This window comes from Scyliorhinus torazame, chromosome 12, assembly GCF_047496885.1.
Source record: "Scyliorhinus torazame isolate Kashiwa2021f chromosome 12, sScyTor2.1, whole genome shotgun sequence".
NCBI lineage: Eukaryota > Metazoa > Chordata > Chondrichthyes > Carcharhiniformes > Scyliorhinidae > Scyliorhinus > Scyliorhinus torazame.
The window spans coordinates 31,936,110-31,950,943 of NC_092718.1; the positions used below are offsets into that span (position 1 = coordinate 31,936,110).

Below are 14,834 nucleotides of genomic sequence, written 5' to 3' on the forward strand. Positions count from 1 at the left end.
GCCCCAGAAGCCTGTCCTCTAATGTTGCCCACCGAGGTGTGTCTCTGCGCTGGTGGAATGTGCACGGGATAGCTATGACACCTCGCCAGTGGTCTTCTCTGAGCTCTCCTCCCTGGTGTTCTATTGGGTGGTGGTGGGTGGGGTGTACAATTCGGGATGGCCCGGCCTCATCAGATGGTGAACCCTATGGCCCCACCTCATCAAATGGTGATCCTAGAAGACAATGGACATGTGGTCAGTGAGAGGGAAGGATCATTTTGGCTGACATCAAAAACTCACTTGAGACAGGTCATCTGGATGAAGGGGCAATGGATCTTCCCCTCTCTCTGGCACAGGCCAACCTCTATGTCGGTGATTGCTCTCTCCTCGGGCAACCCCGTGATTTCCAGGTGCAGTTCCTCAGAAGGGGTGAGGAGTCAAATCTCTGGGATTCCTCTCCCTCCCCGTCTTGGCCCTTTTCCATTTATTGTGGGCTCTCTTGGGCTATCTTCTCTTGCGGGAACAAAGAGAGGGCATTGTGAGTTGCAAGCTTGATGCTTCAGGGGTTCGATAGCAGGTGGCATGTGAAGGCACCGTCCCTAGACATGAAGGTGCTTTGCTGATGGGTGCCAGGGGGTTCTGAGGAACAAGCTTGAAGATCAGATATGGGGAGGATGAGAGGTGTCAGCCAGTGGATTTGGAGGGAGGGGGTGGCGTTTGGGAATTTGAGGGGTGGCAGGCAAAACTGATGCCAAGAGAGATGTGGTAACTTACCCTTGCAGGCCATTGGTCGTCTTCCGACTGGACGCCAGTCGTCCTCGTCATGTTGACAGCCGCTGCCACTTCCACTGCCTCCCAGGCTCACTCTGCTGCTGATCCTCCAGCCCCTCGGGGAACAAGATGCCCCACCTCTCATCCAAAGCGTTGAGAAGCCTTGTGAGGTTGCAGTCCTCAAAACGAGGATCAGGTCTACGCGCCCCATGCTTGTGTGCTGACTGGGAGTGAGTGAGGGAGAGCTTAAAAGCAGCTCCCTCTAGTTAGTGGTGTGCAACTGAGGCTTGGTTGGGCGAATCAGTCAGCAAGGGAGCCAGTAATGTCGATAATCTCATGTCTGGCACTAAGTGCAGTTGAATATGAGTGAGCTGCGATCTCTCCAACGCAAACCATCGTGAAAGTCCCTGCCAATCATACCAAAAAATGGATTTTATCTTTGGCCCATTGAGTAGCACCCATTATTTTATTGTACACAGTTCAGAGAAGGTTCTCGAGGATGATCCCCGGTATGGAGGGATTGTGGTTTAGCAAAGATTAAACAGGTTGCGACTCTACCCATTGGAATTTAGAAGAATGAGAGGTGATCACATTGAAATTAAGAGGATTCTTAAGGCGCTTCACAGGGTAAATGCTGAGAGGATGTTCCTCCTCATGGGAGAGTCTAGGACTAGAGGGCATAGTTTCAGAATAATGAGGTGCTAGTTTAAGACTGAGATGAGGAAGAATTTGTTGAGAGTCTTTGAAACTTCTTTCCACAGTGAGCTGTGGGGGCAGAGTCCTTGTGTATACTTAACAAAGACAAACAAAGAAATGTACAGCACAGGAACAGGCCCTTCGGCCCTCCAGGCCCGTGCCGACCATACTGCCCGACTAAACTACAATCTTCTACACTGAGGCAGATAGATTGATGATCAGTAAGGGAGTCGAGGGTTATGGGAAAAGGGCAGGAAAGTGGACGTGAGGGATGTCCGATCAGTCAAGATCCTATTGCATATAGTGGAGCAAGCTTGGGGGGCTGGATGGCCAACTCCTGTTCTTATTTCTGTGGTGTTTACCAGATTGGAGGTAGTAGATATAAACTGCTTTCTCAGACAAGAAAGATGCGCGGTAGCTTCTGAGTCTAACATCTTCCATTTTCTTTAAGATTATTGATGATGTGCGGTGGTCTGAAAAAAAGGAAAAGCAGATTAATTTTCAGAACATATTTTTAAGGGCAGGAGACATTTTAAGACTGAGGTGTTAATCTCTTTCCATTTTCCGTACCAGGGCCGTGATCGTGCCGCCCCATTAGCCATGGGCACAAATTCCATAATGGCTGCTAAATCTCACAAGTGGCCAAAAATGGGATCCATTATTAAAAAGCTTGGCACCGTAGCATCCCACCATGGCAAATCCTTCACATGAAGGCCCTGGTGCACAGAGGTGCCTGTAGGCCCTAGGGGTTGAGGGACAGGGCTGGGCATTGCCTCTGGCACCCTGGGAGGGGGGCACTACCCAGGGGCTTGGCTCCATTGAGGGGGAGTTCCTCTTGTCCTTGTAGGAGTTGGGGGGGTGCTCTGCTTGTCCATAGGGTAGGGGCTTAAATTTAACTTTGGGGCGCCCTTATTTCAATCCTGGCGTTGCCAGCGTGTTTAGGCCCTGCCTCTCCAGCTGACTGTGTGATCCTCGCCACTTTGAAGTTGCACAGACTGCTGTCCAATCAGGCAAGAAAAAGCATCTGTAAAGCCGGCGAGATTCACACCGCTTTCCTCACCTGATCCAGCACTCTGTACAATTTGGGGAAATTTGCACCCCAGGGGTCAGATGGTGTGTGTTCAGCACTTTCTGTTTGAATTTCAGACCTCCTGCATTTTTGTTTTATTTTCACAATTTTCCATATTTCCTAATTCTTTTCCTTTAGTGAATCTCCCATACCATTTCACATCTCAGCTATTTGCATGTTCTTCAGTTTTAATATCTATTGCCTCACTGAGAGGGTCTTTTATGTGAACTATTTTCTCAAAAGTGGGTCATTCAATCAACAACTTTACTCGCACAATTGTATTATCTGTTCCAACCTTATATAAAAGACATGGTTATTTTTCAGTGGTGATGGTATTAACAAAATGTTAACCTGCCACTGCATGTTACAGATACAGATGGCTCTGTTAGGTGGAGTTTTAACCTGGAAAAAACAGATGGGTTTGATTCGGGTGGAATGTTAAAAGCCAGATATCTGAATCAGGATCTCAATGAGCCTTGAACCCGCCAACTTCCAGTTTTAATGGCAGGGAGATGAGGGGCAGCCAACCAATCCACTTAAATATGTTAATGAAATATTTTAATGAGGCTGTGTGCCTTCATTTTAACAGTGATTCTATTTGTAAACACAGTAGCCTGGGTTTTCCAGGTCTCTGGAAACCAGGCAAGTGAAAGGATACATCAAAGGCTGATTGTATAAGATAAGCATCTTTATAGTGCTGATTTTGGGCCAGGAGGAGCTTAACAGGAAAAGCCTTCTCTTTGGCAAGTTCTGGCTACTCCCCCGTCTGACCCACCACTTGCTCCCCCACCCAGCATCTGCTAACTGTGCACCCCATGCTTCCCCGTCCCCACAACTTGCCACCCTTTGCTGCCACCACAGTTACAAGCTCTCTCGCCCCTGCACTATTATCTCTGAGCCTAGGAGGAAAGCAGGAAACTATAAGCCAGTTAGCCTATCTATCATAGGGAAAGTGCTTGTTGTGTATTCATGTTTGTTCCAAGTTCGAACAAGGTCACTTTAAGAGTCCAATTATATGGCTTGTTGATGACATCATTGGCTGTTTGCACGGGCAAATGGGCAGTCTATTCTAACAGCCTGCAAACACTTTCCAGTAAAGCTCTTGTTTGTTTGTACCTTCGTGATCTGCAAGCCTATCTTTTATAAGTGACACAAAGAATACTGGCGACGAAGAGGTTGGAACCACGCTGGCAGACTCCCAGAGAAGTAAAAAAAAAAATTGAGAAATCAGTAAGAGCCATCGAAGGAGCCAAAATTTAAATGTAGATTTCTCAGAAAATAAATATCGAAAAGAAGCTCGCCCATGTGTTCTTCCCAGAAAGATGTGGAATAGAATAGGGAGCACTGTGAGGAGCAAGTACCCTGCAGCAATAGGTTAGAGCTGGGGATGTTCCACAACTCTGAAGGAAATAGGCTAGCTCAGGTACCTTGTTTGGGGGAAAAAAAAGCAAGGTAGTGCTAAAACCTTCAAGGCACATCGTGCTTATGCAAGCCCTTGTCATAGCAAAAACGGCCGGAATATTTGGTGCCATGACGAGAACGTTTGGTGGTGGAGCTCAGATACCGAAAGCTTCGATTATTTTGTCCAAGCGAATAAAATTGCAACAGATATTGTAGTCCCAACTTTCCGGAATTACATTCAACCTGTAAAGTCGGGTGCAGCCAGCAAAACCAGGCTCGAAAACCTATGATGTGATTGCAGAGATAAACCTTTGGTCATCAGCGGGAGTTTCCGGTTCCATAAATGTAACCAACAATAAGGTGAATCAAACACACACTATTTTGACGCAATTAACTGAATACTGTGAATTTGGAGATGTTTTGAACGACACAATTAGAGTGCCACCATGTGGGTTAAGAAGTGAAGCTATCCAAAAAAGGCTGTTAACAAAAAGCAATTTAAAGAAGGCTTTAGTAGTCTCAATCTCTATGGAATTAGCAGCTAAGGACCCCAACAATTAAGTTTGAGCACTAAAATTCAGAAAATGTCAGCTGAGACCAGAACACAGACACAAATTAGAAATTGCCACCAATGTGCAAATACTGGACACGCAGCAGCAGACTGCTAGTGCAAAGATGCAAAATGCAGGAATTGTAAAAAGGGGTACATCAAATGTGTGTGTTGGGGAAAGAGACAAGTTCGAAACAAGAACTATAAAAATGTATCAAATGGAAAACCAAATACAGGAATAAAGATCCACGTTCTGAGAAAAAGGGCGTGAAAAAGGACCAGAATCACAGACAGATGACGAACTGTTGTTGAACACTGGCCATTGCGGGCGCAACAAATCATTACTGGGTGACTCCATTACTGGATGTACAACCAGGGAAAATGGAGGTGGATACTAGAGCAGCAGTTTTGTTGGTACTAAATACTGTTTACCAAGAGAAAGTATGACTTATCGCCTTAAAATCCTCAAAAGATAATACTAAAAACCTATACTGAGGATGTAGTTCTGTTGAGGGGCCATATCGATGTAAATGTGCAGCTAAGCGGACACACCGCAATCTTGTCCCTGCACGTCATTAAAGGTAACTACCCAGCCCTAACGGGGTATACCTGGCTGGAGAAAAGAGAGCTAAACTGGGCTGAGTTGTATATCAATGTCGTGTTTGCGTGGGTTTCCTCCAAAAAGGTTAGGAGGGGTTATTGGATTCCGGGGATAGGGTGGAAGTGAGAGCTTAAGTGGGTCGGTGCAGACTCGATGGGCCGAATGGCCTCCTTCTGCACTGTATGTTCTATGTTAACAAGCAAATCTTATGGGACTTGTGAGAGGAAACCGGAGCGCCCAGAGGAAACCCACGCAGACACGGGGAAAACGTGCAGACTCCACATAGACGGTGACCCAAGCCAGGTCCCTGGCGCGGTGAAGCAACAGTACTAACCACTGTGCTACATGCCGCCCATCTGTGCTACTGGGCTGCCCATAAAGGCTAGGTCAGTGCCATGCGCCATCAGGTCTAAGGTTGAGGCAGAATTTAAAAAGCTAGTCAAGACGGGGGTCCTCGAAACTGTTGATGTAAGTGATTGGACCACGCCAATTGTATCCGTGATGAAGAAAGATGGTTCAGTACGCATGTATGCCGATTTTAAAGTCACTATCAGTCCAGTACTGTGTGTACAGCAGAACCTTCTGCCTTTCATAGATGATTTATTAGCTGGGTTGGCTGGAGGCCACCGTTTCAGTAAAGTTACCTTAGTCAAACTTATCTCCAGATAAATGTGGATCCAGATTCACAATAATATTTGACAATTGTGACACACAAAGGGCGATTCCAAATTAAAAGATTCCAATTGGCATCACGTCCGCACCTCTGTTATTCCAACATGCCATGACTAAAATTCTAAGCGGACTGTGTTCAGTGCTGCTTAGACAATATTTGAATTACTGGAGCATCGTCAAAATTTTGATACTACACACCAGAGACTAGAAGATTACAGACTACGAGTAAGGAAGTATAAATGTGAATTATTCAAATCTTCTATTGAATGACTGAGGCATGTCACGGATGCAAAGGGACTGTACAAACCACCTTCAAAAGTAAAAGCCACAACTGAGGTACCTGCACCTCAAAACATAAATCAACTTTGATTGTTTTTCGGCTTATCCAACAATTATTCTCAATCTTTTACACAACTGATTGTGTCAAAGCAGGAAATGGAAATGGGTGGGTCAGTGAGTGAAGGCCAAACGATATGGGGGAAATTGGATTAGACAATTGAGTTGGATGATCAGCCATGATCATAATGAATGGCGGAGTGGGCTTGAAGGGCCGAATGGCCTCTTGCTCCTATTATTTGTATGTTTCTAGTGGAGGCTGGGTCTTTAACTTTATTCCAGGCTGAGTTAGACAGATTTTTGTTGGGAAGGGAATTGAGTGTTATGGCGGCAGACTGGAAAATGGAACTGAGTCCACAAAGAGATTAGTCATGATCTTATTGAATGGCGCAGCAAGCTCGAAGCGCCAAATGGTCTACCCCTGCACATATGTTTCTATGTTCTTCACCATCTTCAAACTAATATCAAGCTTTATATTTTCATAAATATCTTTTGTTTTAGATGATCAACATTTTACTGTTTTTTTGCTTTTTTTAGTTACCTTGATGAAGCTACCTGTAATATTAAAGTTCACTGCTCATCATGGTTTATTATACAACATTTTCTTTACTTTATCTTGGTTTCTTTTTGTTTGAATTTAGTTTTTTTTTCCTCCCTTGTAAAAGGCAAATTCCAATGAGATGGTTTTGGCTTCAACGCATGATGTGCAAGAACTTGATGTATCTGCAATTCTAGCTGCTCAGCCTTATACCTGGATTGGTGAAGATTCAGACAGAGAATCTAGAAGGTACTAAACTTTATTTAATCCAATGAAGTGATCTTAAATGTAAAATATATCCCATTTTTTCCTGATACAATTTGAATTGCAATTTTTGCATTATCCAAAGCTGTAACACAAGTTATGATCTCTTTTTAGTTCCGACGATCTTGAACATCGCTCAACAGTGAGCAGTAGTCAAGCTAGTACAACTCATTTTGGATCCAGCCAGCTTTCTACTTCCTCTTCGATGCCTTGGCTAGGAAGTGGGCAAACCAGTACAGGAGCCACTGTGGTACGTCCGGAGTTGAACAGCAAATTCCTCTAGGGATTCTCCGCCCTCACTCACAGTGCCAGAGTGCTGATAGTAATATCAAATCTGCATCCCACCTACCCCCCGACAACCTATCATCCCCTTGCTTACTAAGAATCAGTCCACTTCTGTCTTATTCAAAGACTCTGCTTCCACATGCTTTTCAGGAAGAGAGTTCCAAAGACTAACAACCCTCTAGAATCATGGAATCATAGAATTTGCAGTGTAAAAGGAGGCCATTCGGCCCATCGAGTCTGTACCGGCCCTTGGAAAGAGCACCCCACCCAAGCCCACATCCCCACCCAATCCCCGCAACACCATCTAACCTTTTTGGACACTTAAGGGCAATTTAGCATATCCAATCCACCTAACCTGCACATATTTGGACTGTGAGAGGAAACCAGAGCACCTGGAGAATACCCACACAGACACAGGGAGAAAGTACAAACTCCACACAGTCACCCGAGGCCGGAATTGAACCCAGGTCTCTGAAGCTGTGAGGCAGCAGTGCTATCCACTGTGCCACTCTGCATCAAAAAAAATTCTCATCGCCATTTTAAATGGCCGACCCTTTGTTTTTAAACAGTGACCCATATCATAGAATTTACAGTGCAGAAGGAGGCCATTTGGCCCATCGAGTCTGCACTGGCTCTTGGAAAGAGCACCCTACCCAAGCCCACACCTCCACCTTATCCCCATTACCCAGTAACCCCACCCAACACTAAGGGCAATTTTGGACACTTAAAGACAATTTATCATGGCCAATCCACCTAACCTGCACATCTTTGGACTGTGGGAGGAAACCGGAGCACCCGGAGGAAACCCACGCACACACTGGGAGAACGTGCAGACTCCGCACAGACAGTGACCTAAGCCGGGAATCGAACCTGGGACCCTGGAGCTGTGAAGCAATTGTGCTAACCACAATGCTACCGTGCTGCCCATAGTTCTACAGTCTCTCACAAGAGCAAACATCCTCCCAACATCTACCCTCTCAAGACCCCTCGGGTTCTTGTATGTTTCAATCAAGTCACCTACTTTTATATAAACTCCAATAGATACAAGTTTAACCTGTCCAACCTTTCCTCATAAGACAACCCACCCATTCCAGATATTAGCTTGGTAAACCTTCCCTGAGCTGTTTCCAACACGTTTACATCATTCTTTAAATAAGGTGACTAATACTGTACACCGCACTCCAGATGTGGTCTCACTAATGCGCTGTACAACCGAAGCATAGCCTCCCTACTTTTGTATTCCGTACCCCTCACAATAAATTATAACATTCTATTAGCATTCCTAATTAATTGCTGTACCTGCATACTAGCCTTTTGTGATTCATGCAGTGGGATACCTCCGAGCTCTGTAATCTCTCACCATTTAGATAATATGCTTTTTTATTCTTCCTGCCAAAATGGACAATTTTCACACATTATACTCTTATTTGCCCGATCTTTGCCTGCAAAGCTTGCCAATCAAAAGTGGTTAATCTAAGAATGCCTTTAGCTGTTTTTTTTTTTATTGATTGACCTCTGTTAGCTTTGTAGAATCAGGCATTTACCTCTTGAGCTGAAACAAATCCCATTCCCCAATTGCTCAATACACTCGTTCAGTAAATAACTGAGCATTCCATACAAGGAAGGTCTCAGGATGGCATTCGGGTCCCTGCTCAGTTCGTGTTTAGTTAGCTGATTTCAGCTAGCACACCAAAAGGTATGATAGCATTAGTCTCAGAGCCAGGGTACGATGCTACAGGACAGAACACGCTTATGGAACTTTATCCCAGAAAGCAGTCAACACCTTCAGAAGAGGTGGTGAGGGAATAAAACTGATGGAAACAATTAGCAAAAGTTTCAAAATGACTATAATTGCTCTTTCAGTATCACAACTGCAGATTATTTTGGTAGCTGTACCTTTTTTTAAAATAAAGTGATAACATACTAGAACTCTTTGTTAACAAAATAAATGCAATATCGATATTGTCAAAATAACTTTATCATTTCAAATTTAAGCTGTTTTGATCAGTAGAATGAAAAGCATATGGGTAATTCCCACATATAACAGAGCTGGAATTCCCCTTTTCTAAAAATGTAACATTGGGTAAATTGGTAGTATAACATTGGATAAATTGGAAGTAATGCTGGCACCAAGTTAATAAAGAAACAATTTCATTCATTTTCTGTATAATACACTGATGTTTTAAAAAGTAAATCTGTGATACTGTTTTATAAATGTATATTTTCTTCCTCACGGTAGCTCATAAAAAGGAACTTGAACAATGTGAAACGGATGACTTCCCATCCAGCTCACCGGTATTGTGAGTACTGAAATTAGATTAAGCTGATTTTGTACCATCATCCCATTTGTCATTTCTCCTGCCTTACCACCCTATCACCAATCTTTCCTTCTTTTCTCCCCGGCCCCGCATTCTCTGCCTCTGTACTTGCTCAAAACATGTTACATCTCTAACTTTTCCAGTTCTGCTTGAAAAACCATTGGCCTGAAATGTTAACTCTGTTCTCGCTCCACTGATGCTTCCAGATTTGCTGAGTATTTCCAACATTTTCTGCTTTTATTTAAGATTTAGCTGATTTTGTTTCTCATTCTTTTTTTTCTCTTCGGAGTTTTTAACTTTGTTCTATCCTCATGGAGATTTCATGGAATCCAATCTCGTGGTGTCTCAATCTTTCATTAGAAAGACATTCTCTCGCTTTCTGAAATGTTGGCCTAGATTATGTGTCTGGGTCTCTTGTGGGGCGTGAACCTATAATCGTCTGATTTAGTAGCAAGAGTGCTACCACCAGGACAAAGTGACAAGTTATAAAGAGTTTATTGTTATTTCATGGAACAGGTAAACCCAAAAAGCATTGTATTCAATTTTTATAGTTGTGTTAAGTTTGGGGAAATTAACTGCAAGTCTTTTGATATAAAAGAAAGTTCTGAGACAGTGAATAATAAAAATAAAATTCCTTTATAACCGCATTCACAAGCTAATATACTAAATAGGATGTTTTACGTGATGTGTATGAATCACGTGCTCACTGAGCCTTTTGCCTGGACATCTTTCAATAAAGGTCAACAGGAACTAATATGTGTGGGCAACTAGGTCTTAATTACTTTGAAGAAGGAGAATGCACAAACATTAAAAGACTTTACCAAACAGATATATAATGCTGTGTAGCTCCAGACCGTCTATGGTCACTTTTACACATGCTCATTGGCCAGTTTCAATATGCATCGTTTAAAATACACAGTTGAGTCTGATGTTGCACATTGGTGACATTTATATGATTAATTTCTGATTCTAAAATGAATGGCTGGATCAAGTTTTGGAGTCACTATGCATTAGCACATGCATAGCACAGGACCTGACATGCATTTAGCACATTAATCATATTAATTACAGTAATTCCTAATTTACGGTTGCAGTAACATTCTGAAAAATGCAACTTTAAGTGAAGCAATCTTAAGCTAATCAAATTTTCCCATTATAACCAATGTAAAAGCTGCAATTAGATTCTGCAAGTCCTTTCTCATCAGAAAAAGAAGTTAAACTACAGCACATTGCTAAATTCTTATGTTCGTAAATGAAATAATTTCTAAAATAAAATAACTTTGGAATATAAAAGAAATATGTTGATTCTTCTTACTTAGCTCAGGCTCACTGCCTCTCCCGCTCCGCAGCCCTCTGGCTTGCTAGCTCTTCTGCTCATAGATCCACTGGCTTACTGCCTCTCCCACCTCCTGGTTTTCGACAAGATACTCGCTGAACCATTCCTCTTGCTGAACTGCCTGTGAAATGAGCATTGAGAGACAGAAAGAGCAGCTTCGAGTTGCAGTGCTGCAGAAGTAAACCGTGAGTTGGACAGATGGAGGATTGGAAAGAGCGGTCACCACCAATCAGGGGAGTCAGGGTGTGGGATAGGTGCTCCAAAGTGGTGCTGAATGGATCACTTGATCCTACATCAGGCCCATAAAGCTTCCAACACCAACCATGAACAATATGGGCCTTATTGACTGACTGACATTAAAGTGGAACAACTTGTAACTGGGCAACCTAAAACGGGGACTTACTATCGTGATGAGAACTAATTATTTTGAAATTAAAGAAAGAACCCAGTCAGCATTTAATTTGGTGAAAATATATTACTGGAGGTTTTTTCTTCTAAATTCAAGAAAACCAAACACACATTTTTGAATTTTTATTAAACACTTGTGTTGTTGTTCCACACATTTAAGATTTTGCTCTTTGCATTTGTGTCAATCAGATCTTACAGGGGCGCAAGATGGGAGTGTTCGAATGTTTGAATGGAATCGGCCACAACAGGTTATATGTTTCCGACAAGCTGGCAATGCAAGGGTTACCCGGCTACATTTCAATTCCCAAGGCAATAAGGTTAGTATTTAATACAATCTCTCTAATGTTAACTTAATAACATGAAATATGAAGGAATAAATACAGTTTTCAGCCTTTTCTTTCCACAGATCAGGTTAAATTTGCTTTGCCGCTCTGCCCAATGTATTTAATTTTTGAGGAAAGTTCTGTAACTCTTATCTGTGGTTTTGCAAAGATACTGAAATGGTAGATTTATATAGCATCTTGGCAAGTTGTAGAGAAAGAGCGAGCCAGGGAGGGGGTGACACTAACTCGATAGCTGTTTTCAATAGTACAAGGATTAGGAGGACACAGATAAAAGGTTTTGGATAAGAGATGCAAGAACCTTTTTTACACAGTGAGTGGTAATGATATGGTACTCACAGTCTTTACAGGTGGTGGAATGAAAAATGATCAATAGTTTCAAAAGGAAATTGGATGGGCACCTGAGGCAAATAAGCTTAGGGATAGAGCTGGAGAATTGGACTGACTAGATTGTTATACAGAGATCCAGCATGGTCCGAAGGGCCTCTTTCTGTGCCTCCTTGATCTTTTTCAAAGAGCAGGCATAGTGATCAACTAGCATTCTCCTGCGCCGTATGATTCCATAATCCTTTCACAATCTAAGGATTTCAAAGGCGCTGTGATCATTATTGGAATGTAAGAAAGATAGCAGCCAATTTGCTTATAGCAAGATTCCCACAACAGAAATCTCACACTTCTTCAGATTGTGTCATGGGAACTTTTGTGTCTATCAGAAAAGGCAAACTTGGCTACAGATTAATATCAAAAAAACCTCAATCTTCAACAGTGCAGCACTCCCTTGATACTTATGGATTGTACGATTACATTTCTGGAATGAGACTTGAACACACAACCTTCTGACTCAGGTGCAAGATTGCTATCCTTGAGTCCTGCTTTTCTTAAAGTTTTAACTTTTGAAAAGCTTTCAGATTTTAGAGTGCAGATTTTCTTGGTTGAGAACCAGGTTGCAGCCGATATTCCCTCTGATTTCGCTGCACTATGTGCAACTGGCTTGTTGTATTGCACAGTCTCTTCAAAATTGCACACTGATGCATGTGTACGGATCTTAAAGACAATGCTGTTTGTCCCCTACATTCCTGATTGCTGCAGGGCCACGCAGCTACTAGGGAAAATTGGATGCTGCAAATGCAAGAAAATCAAGGAGGGAGGAGCAATTCTAGATGCACCCAATTGATTATTCATTATTTAAACTAATGGACGAAAAATCAATTGGTCTTTGTTAAGTGCAAGTGTTCGAACACAGCCCGAGATTCTCTATTTGCTGTGCCCAGGAGATTTGATTGCTACAGACAATCGATTATTTTTAAATTGCTGCCACAGTGATAATATTCAGTGGCTGAAGGGAACAAAATGGTAGAAAATGCTACAGCATATTACCTTGTAATCTAAAAGGCACTCACAACTATCCTTGATCCTGAAGATTAAAACAGCATAAAGTAAACTTTAATCCTCTCCCCACAAAACTCAACCTTGACCTCTCTGTCATTGCAAACTACTGTCTCATCTCCAATCTCTTTCACTTTTATAAGGTTTTTGAACATTTTGACACCTTCCAAATTTGTGCCCATCTCTTTCAGATCCCCATGTTTGAATAGGTCCAAATGGGTTTCCTCCCTTGTTAGAGAAGGGTGATACAGTGCTTAGCACTGCTACCTCACAGCACCCGGGACCCAGGTTCAATTCTGGCCTTGGATGACTGTGTGAGTTTACACGTACTCCCTGTGTCTACGTCCGTTTCCCCCATCGTGCTCCGGTTTCCTCCCACAGTCCAAAGATGTACAGGTTAGATGGAGTTACGGGGATCGGGCACGCAGAGTGGGCCTAGGTAGGGTGCTCTTTAAGAGGACCGGTGTAGACTTGATGGACCAAATGGCACCCTTCTGTACTGTAGGCATTTTTTGATTCTAAGTTAAACGGCCCTTATCAAAGTCACAAATGACACCCTATGTGATTGTGATCATGATAAACTATCCCTCCTCATCCTTCTGGATCTGCTTCCAGTGCTTGGACTTAGTTGACCACATCCTCCTCCCAATGTCTCTCTCCTATCATGCAAGTGGTTGGTACTGTCTTTGCCTGATTCTATTTTTAGTTGACCAGTTGTACTCAGAGAATCACCTGTAGTGTCTTCTTTTTCATAGAACATGGAACATACAGTGCAGAAGGAGGCCATTTGGCTCATCGAGTCTGCACCGACCCACTTAAGTCCTCAGTTCCACCCTATCCCCATAACCCAATAACCCCTCCTCACCTTTTGGACACTTAAGGGCAATTTATCATGGTCAATCCACCTAACCTGCACATCTTTGCACTGTGGGAGGAAACCGGAGCACCCGGAGGAAACGCAGACACGGGGGAATCCGCACAGACCGTGGCCTAGCAGGGAATCGAACCTAGGACCCTGGAGTTGTGAAGCCACAGTGCTAACCACTATGCTACCATACTTCCCGTCTTCTGCACTTTTACTTTTGAATTCCCCCAAAGATTTATCCTTCATCTCCATTCAGCTTCTCAGCTACTGGCTGCCCTTGGGGACAACCACCATTGACAGGCCAGATTTCACATATATGCTGACAACAACTTTTCCAACTCACTATCCCCTTTTTCAACCTCTCCACGGTCTCTGATTTGTCGCATTGTCCAACGTGCAGTACTGGATGAATTTAAATTTCCTCCTGACTAATGTTGGCCATTGCCTTCAGTCTCCATCATCAAATCTGTTCCCTCGCTATCAACTCTCTCTCCCTCGCAATTATCAATGGCTGAACCAGACCATTTGTAACCTTGCTACTAGATATGACACAGAATTTAGCTTCCAACTGTGTATCCACTCTCACCAAAACCACTCCACCTCCATTATATTGCCCAACTCATCCATGCCTCCGCTCACCTGTTGAAACCCACATCCAAGTTTTTGTTATCTTTGATTGGGTATTCTAAATTTTTTTTTTTCAAAAAGCTTACCGTATCCTGTTTTATTCAAACTAATTTTCATTGATTTCTAACACTTTTAACTGTTTCACCAGAGTTTTTCATTGGTTTACCTTTATGTGTGGTTGTTAAATATTTTGCTTGTTAGAGAAATGTAAATCGAGAAAATGATATATTGATATAAAATTATCAGGATTGACTCAGTTTGTGCTTTTTATTCTCCATTGAGCCACTTGAACTTTAATATTCTACTTTACTTGCCAGAAATTTAGCACAAGTGATTAGCACTGTGGCTTCACAGCGCCAGGGTCCCAGGTTCGATTCCCCGCTAGGTCACC

General features: G+C 42.9%; 1 protein-coding gene across 5 annotated transcripts in view; it reads left to right on the forward strand.

Moving 5' to 3' along the window:
* Positions 1 to 14,834, forward strand: part of dmxl2 (Dmx-like 2) — a 235,865-nt gene that overhangs the window by 199,817 nt on the left and 21,214 nt on the right. For all 5 annotated transcript variants that reach the window (XM_072470615.1, XM_072470616.1, XM_072470617.1 and 2 more), the window contains 4 exons: positions 6,741 to 6,862; positions 6,992 to 7,127; positions 9,402 to 9,462; positions 11,414 to 11,541. In XM_072470615.1, the coding sequence (XP_072326716.1) occupies positions 6,741 to 6,862; positions 6,992 to 7,127; positions 9,402 to 9,462; positions 11,414 to 11,541 (447 nt within the window). The remainder of the gene's footprint in view (positions 1 to 6,740; positions 6,863 to 6,991; positions 7,128 to 9,401; positions 9,463 to 11,413; positions 11,542 to 14,834) is intronic.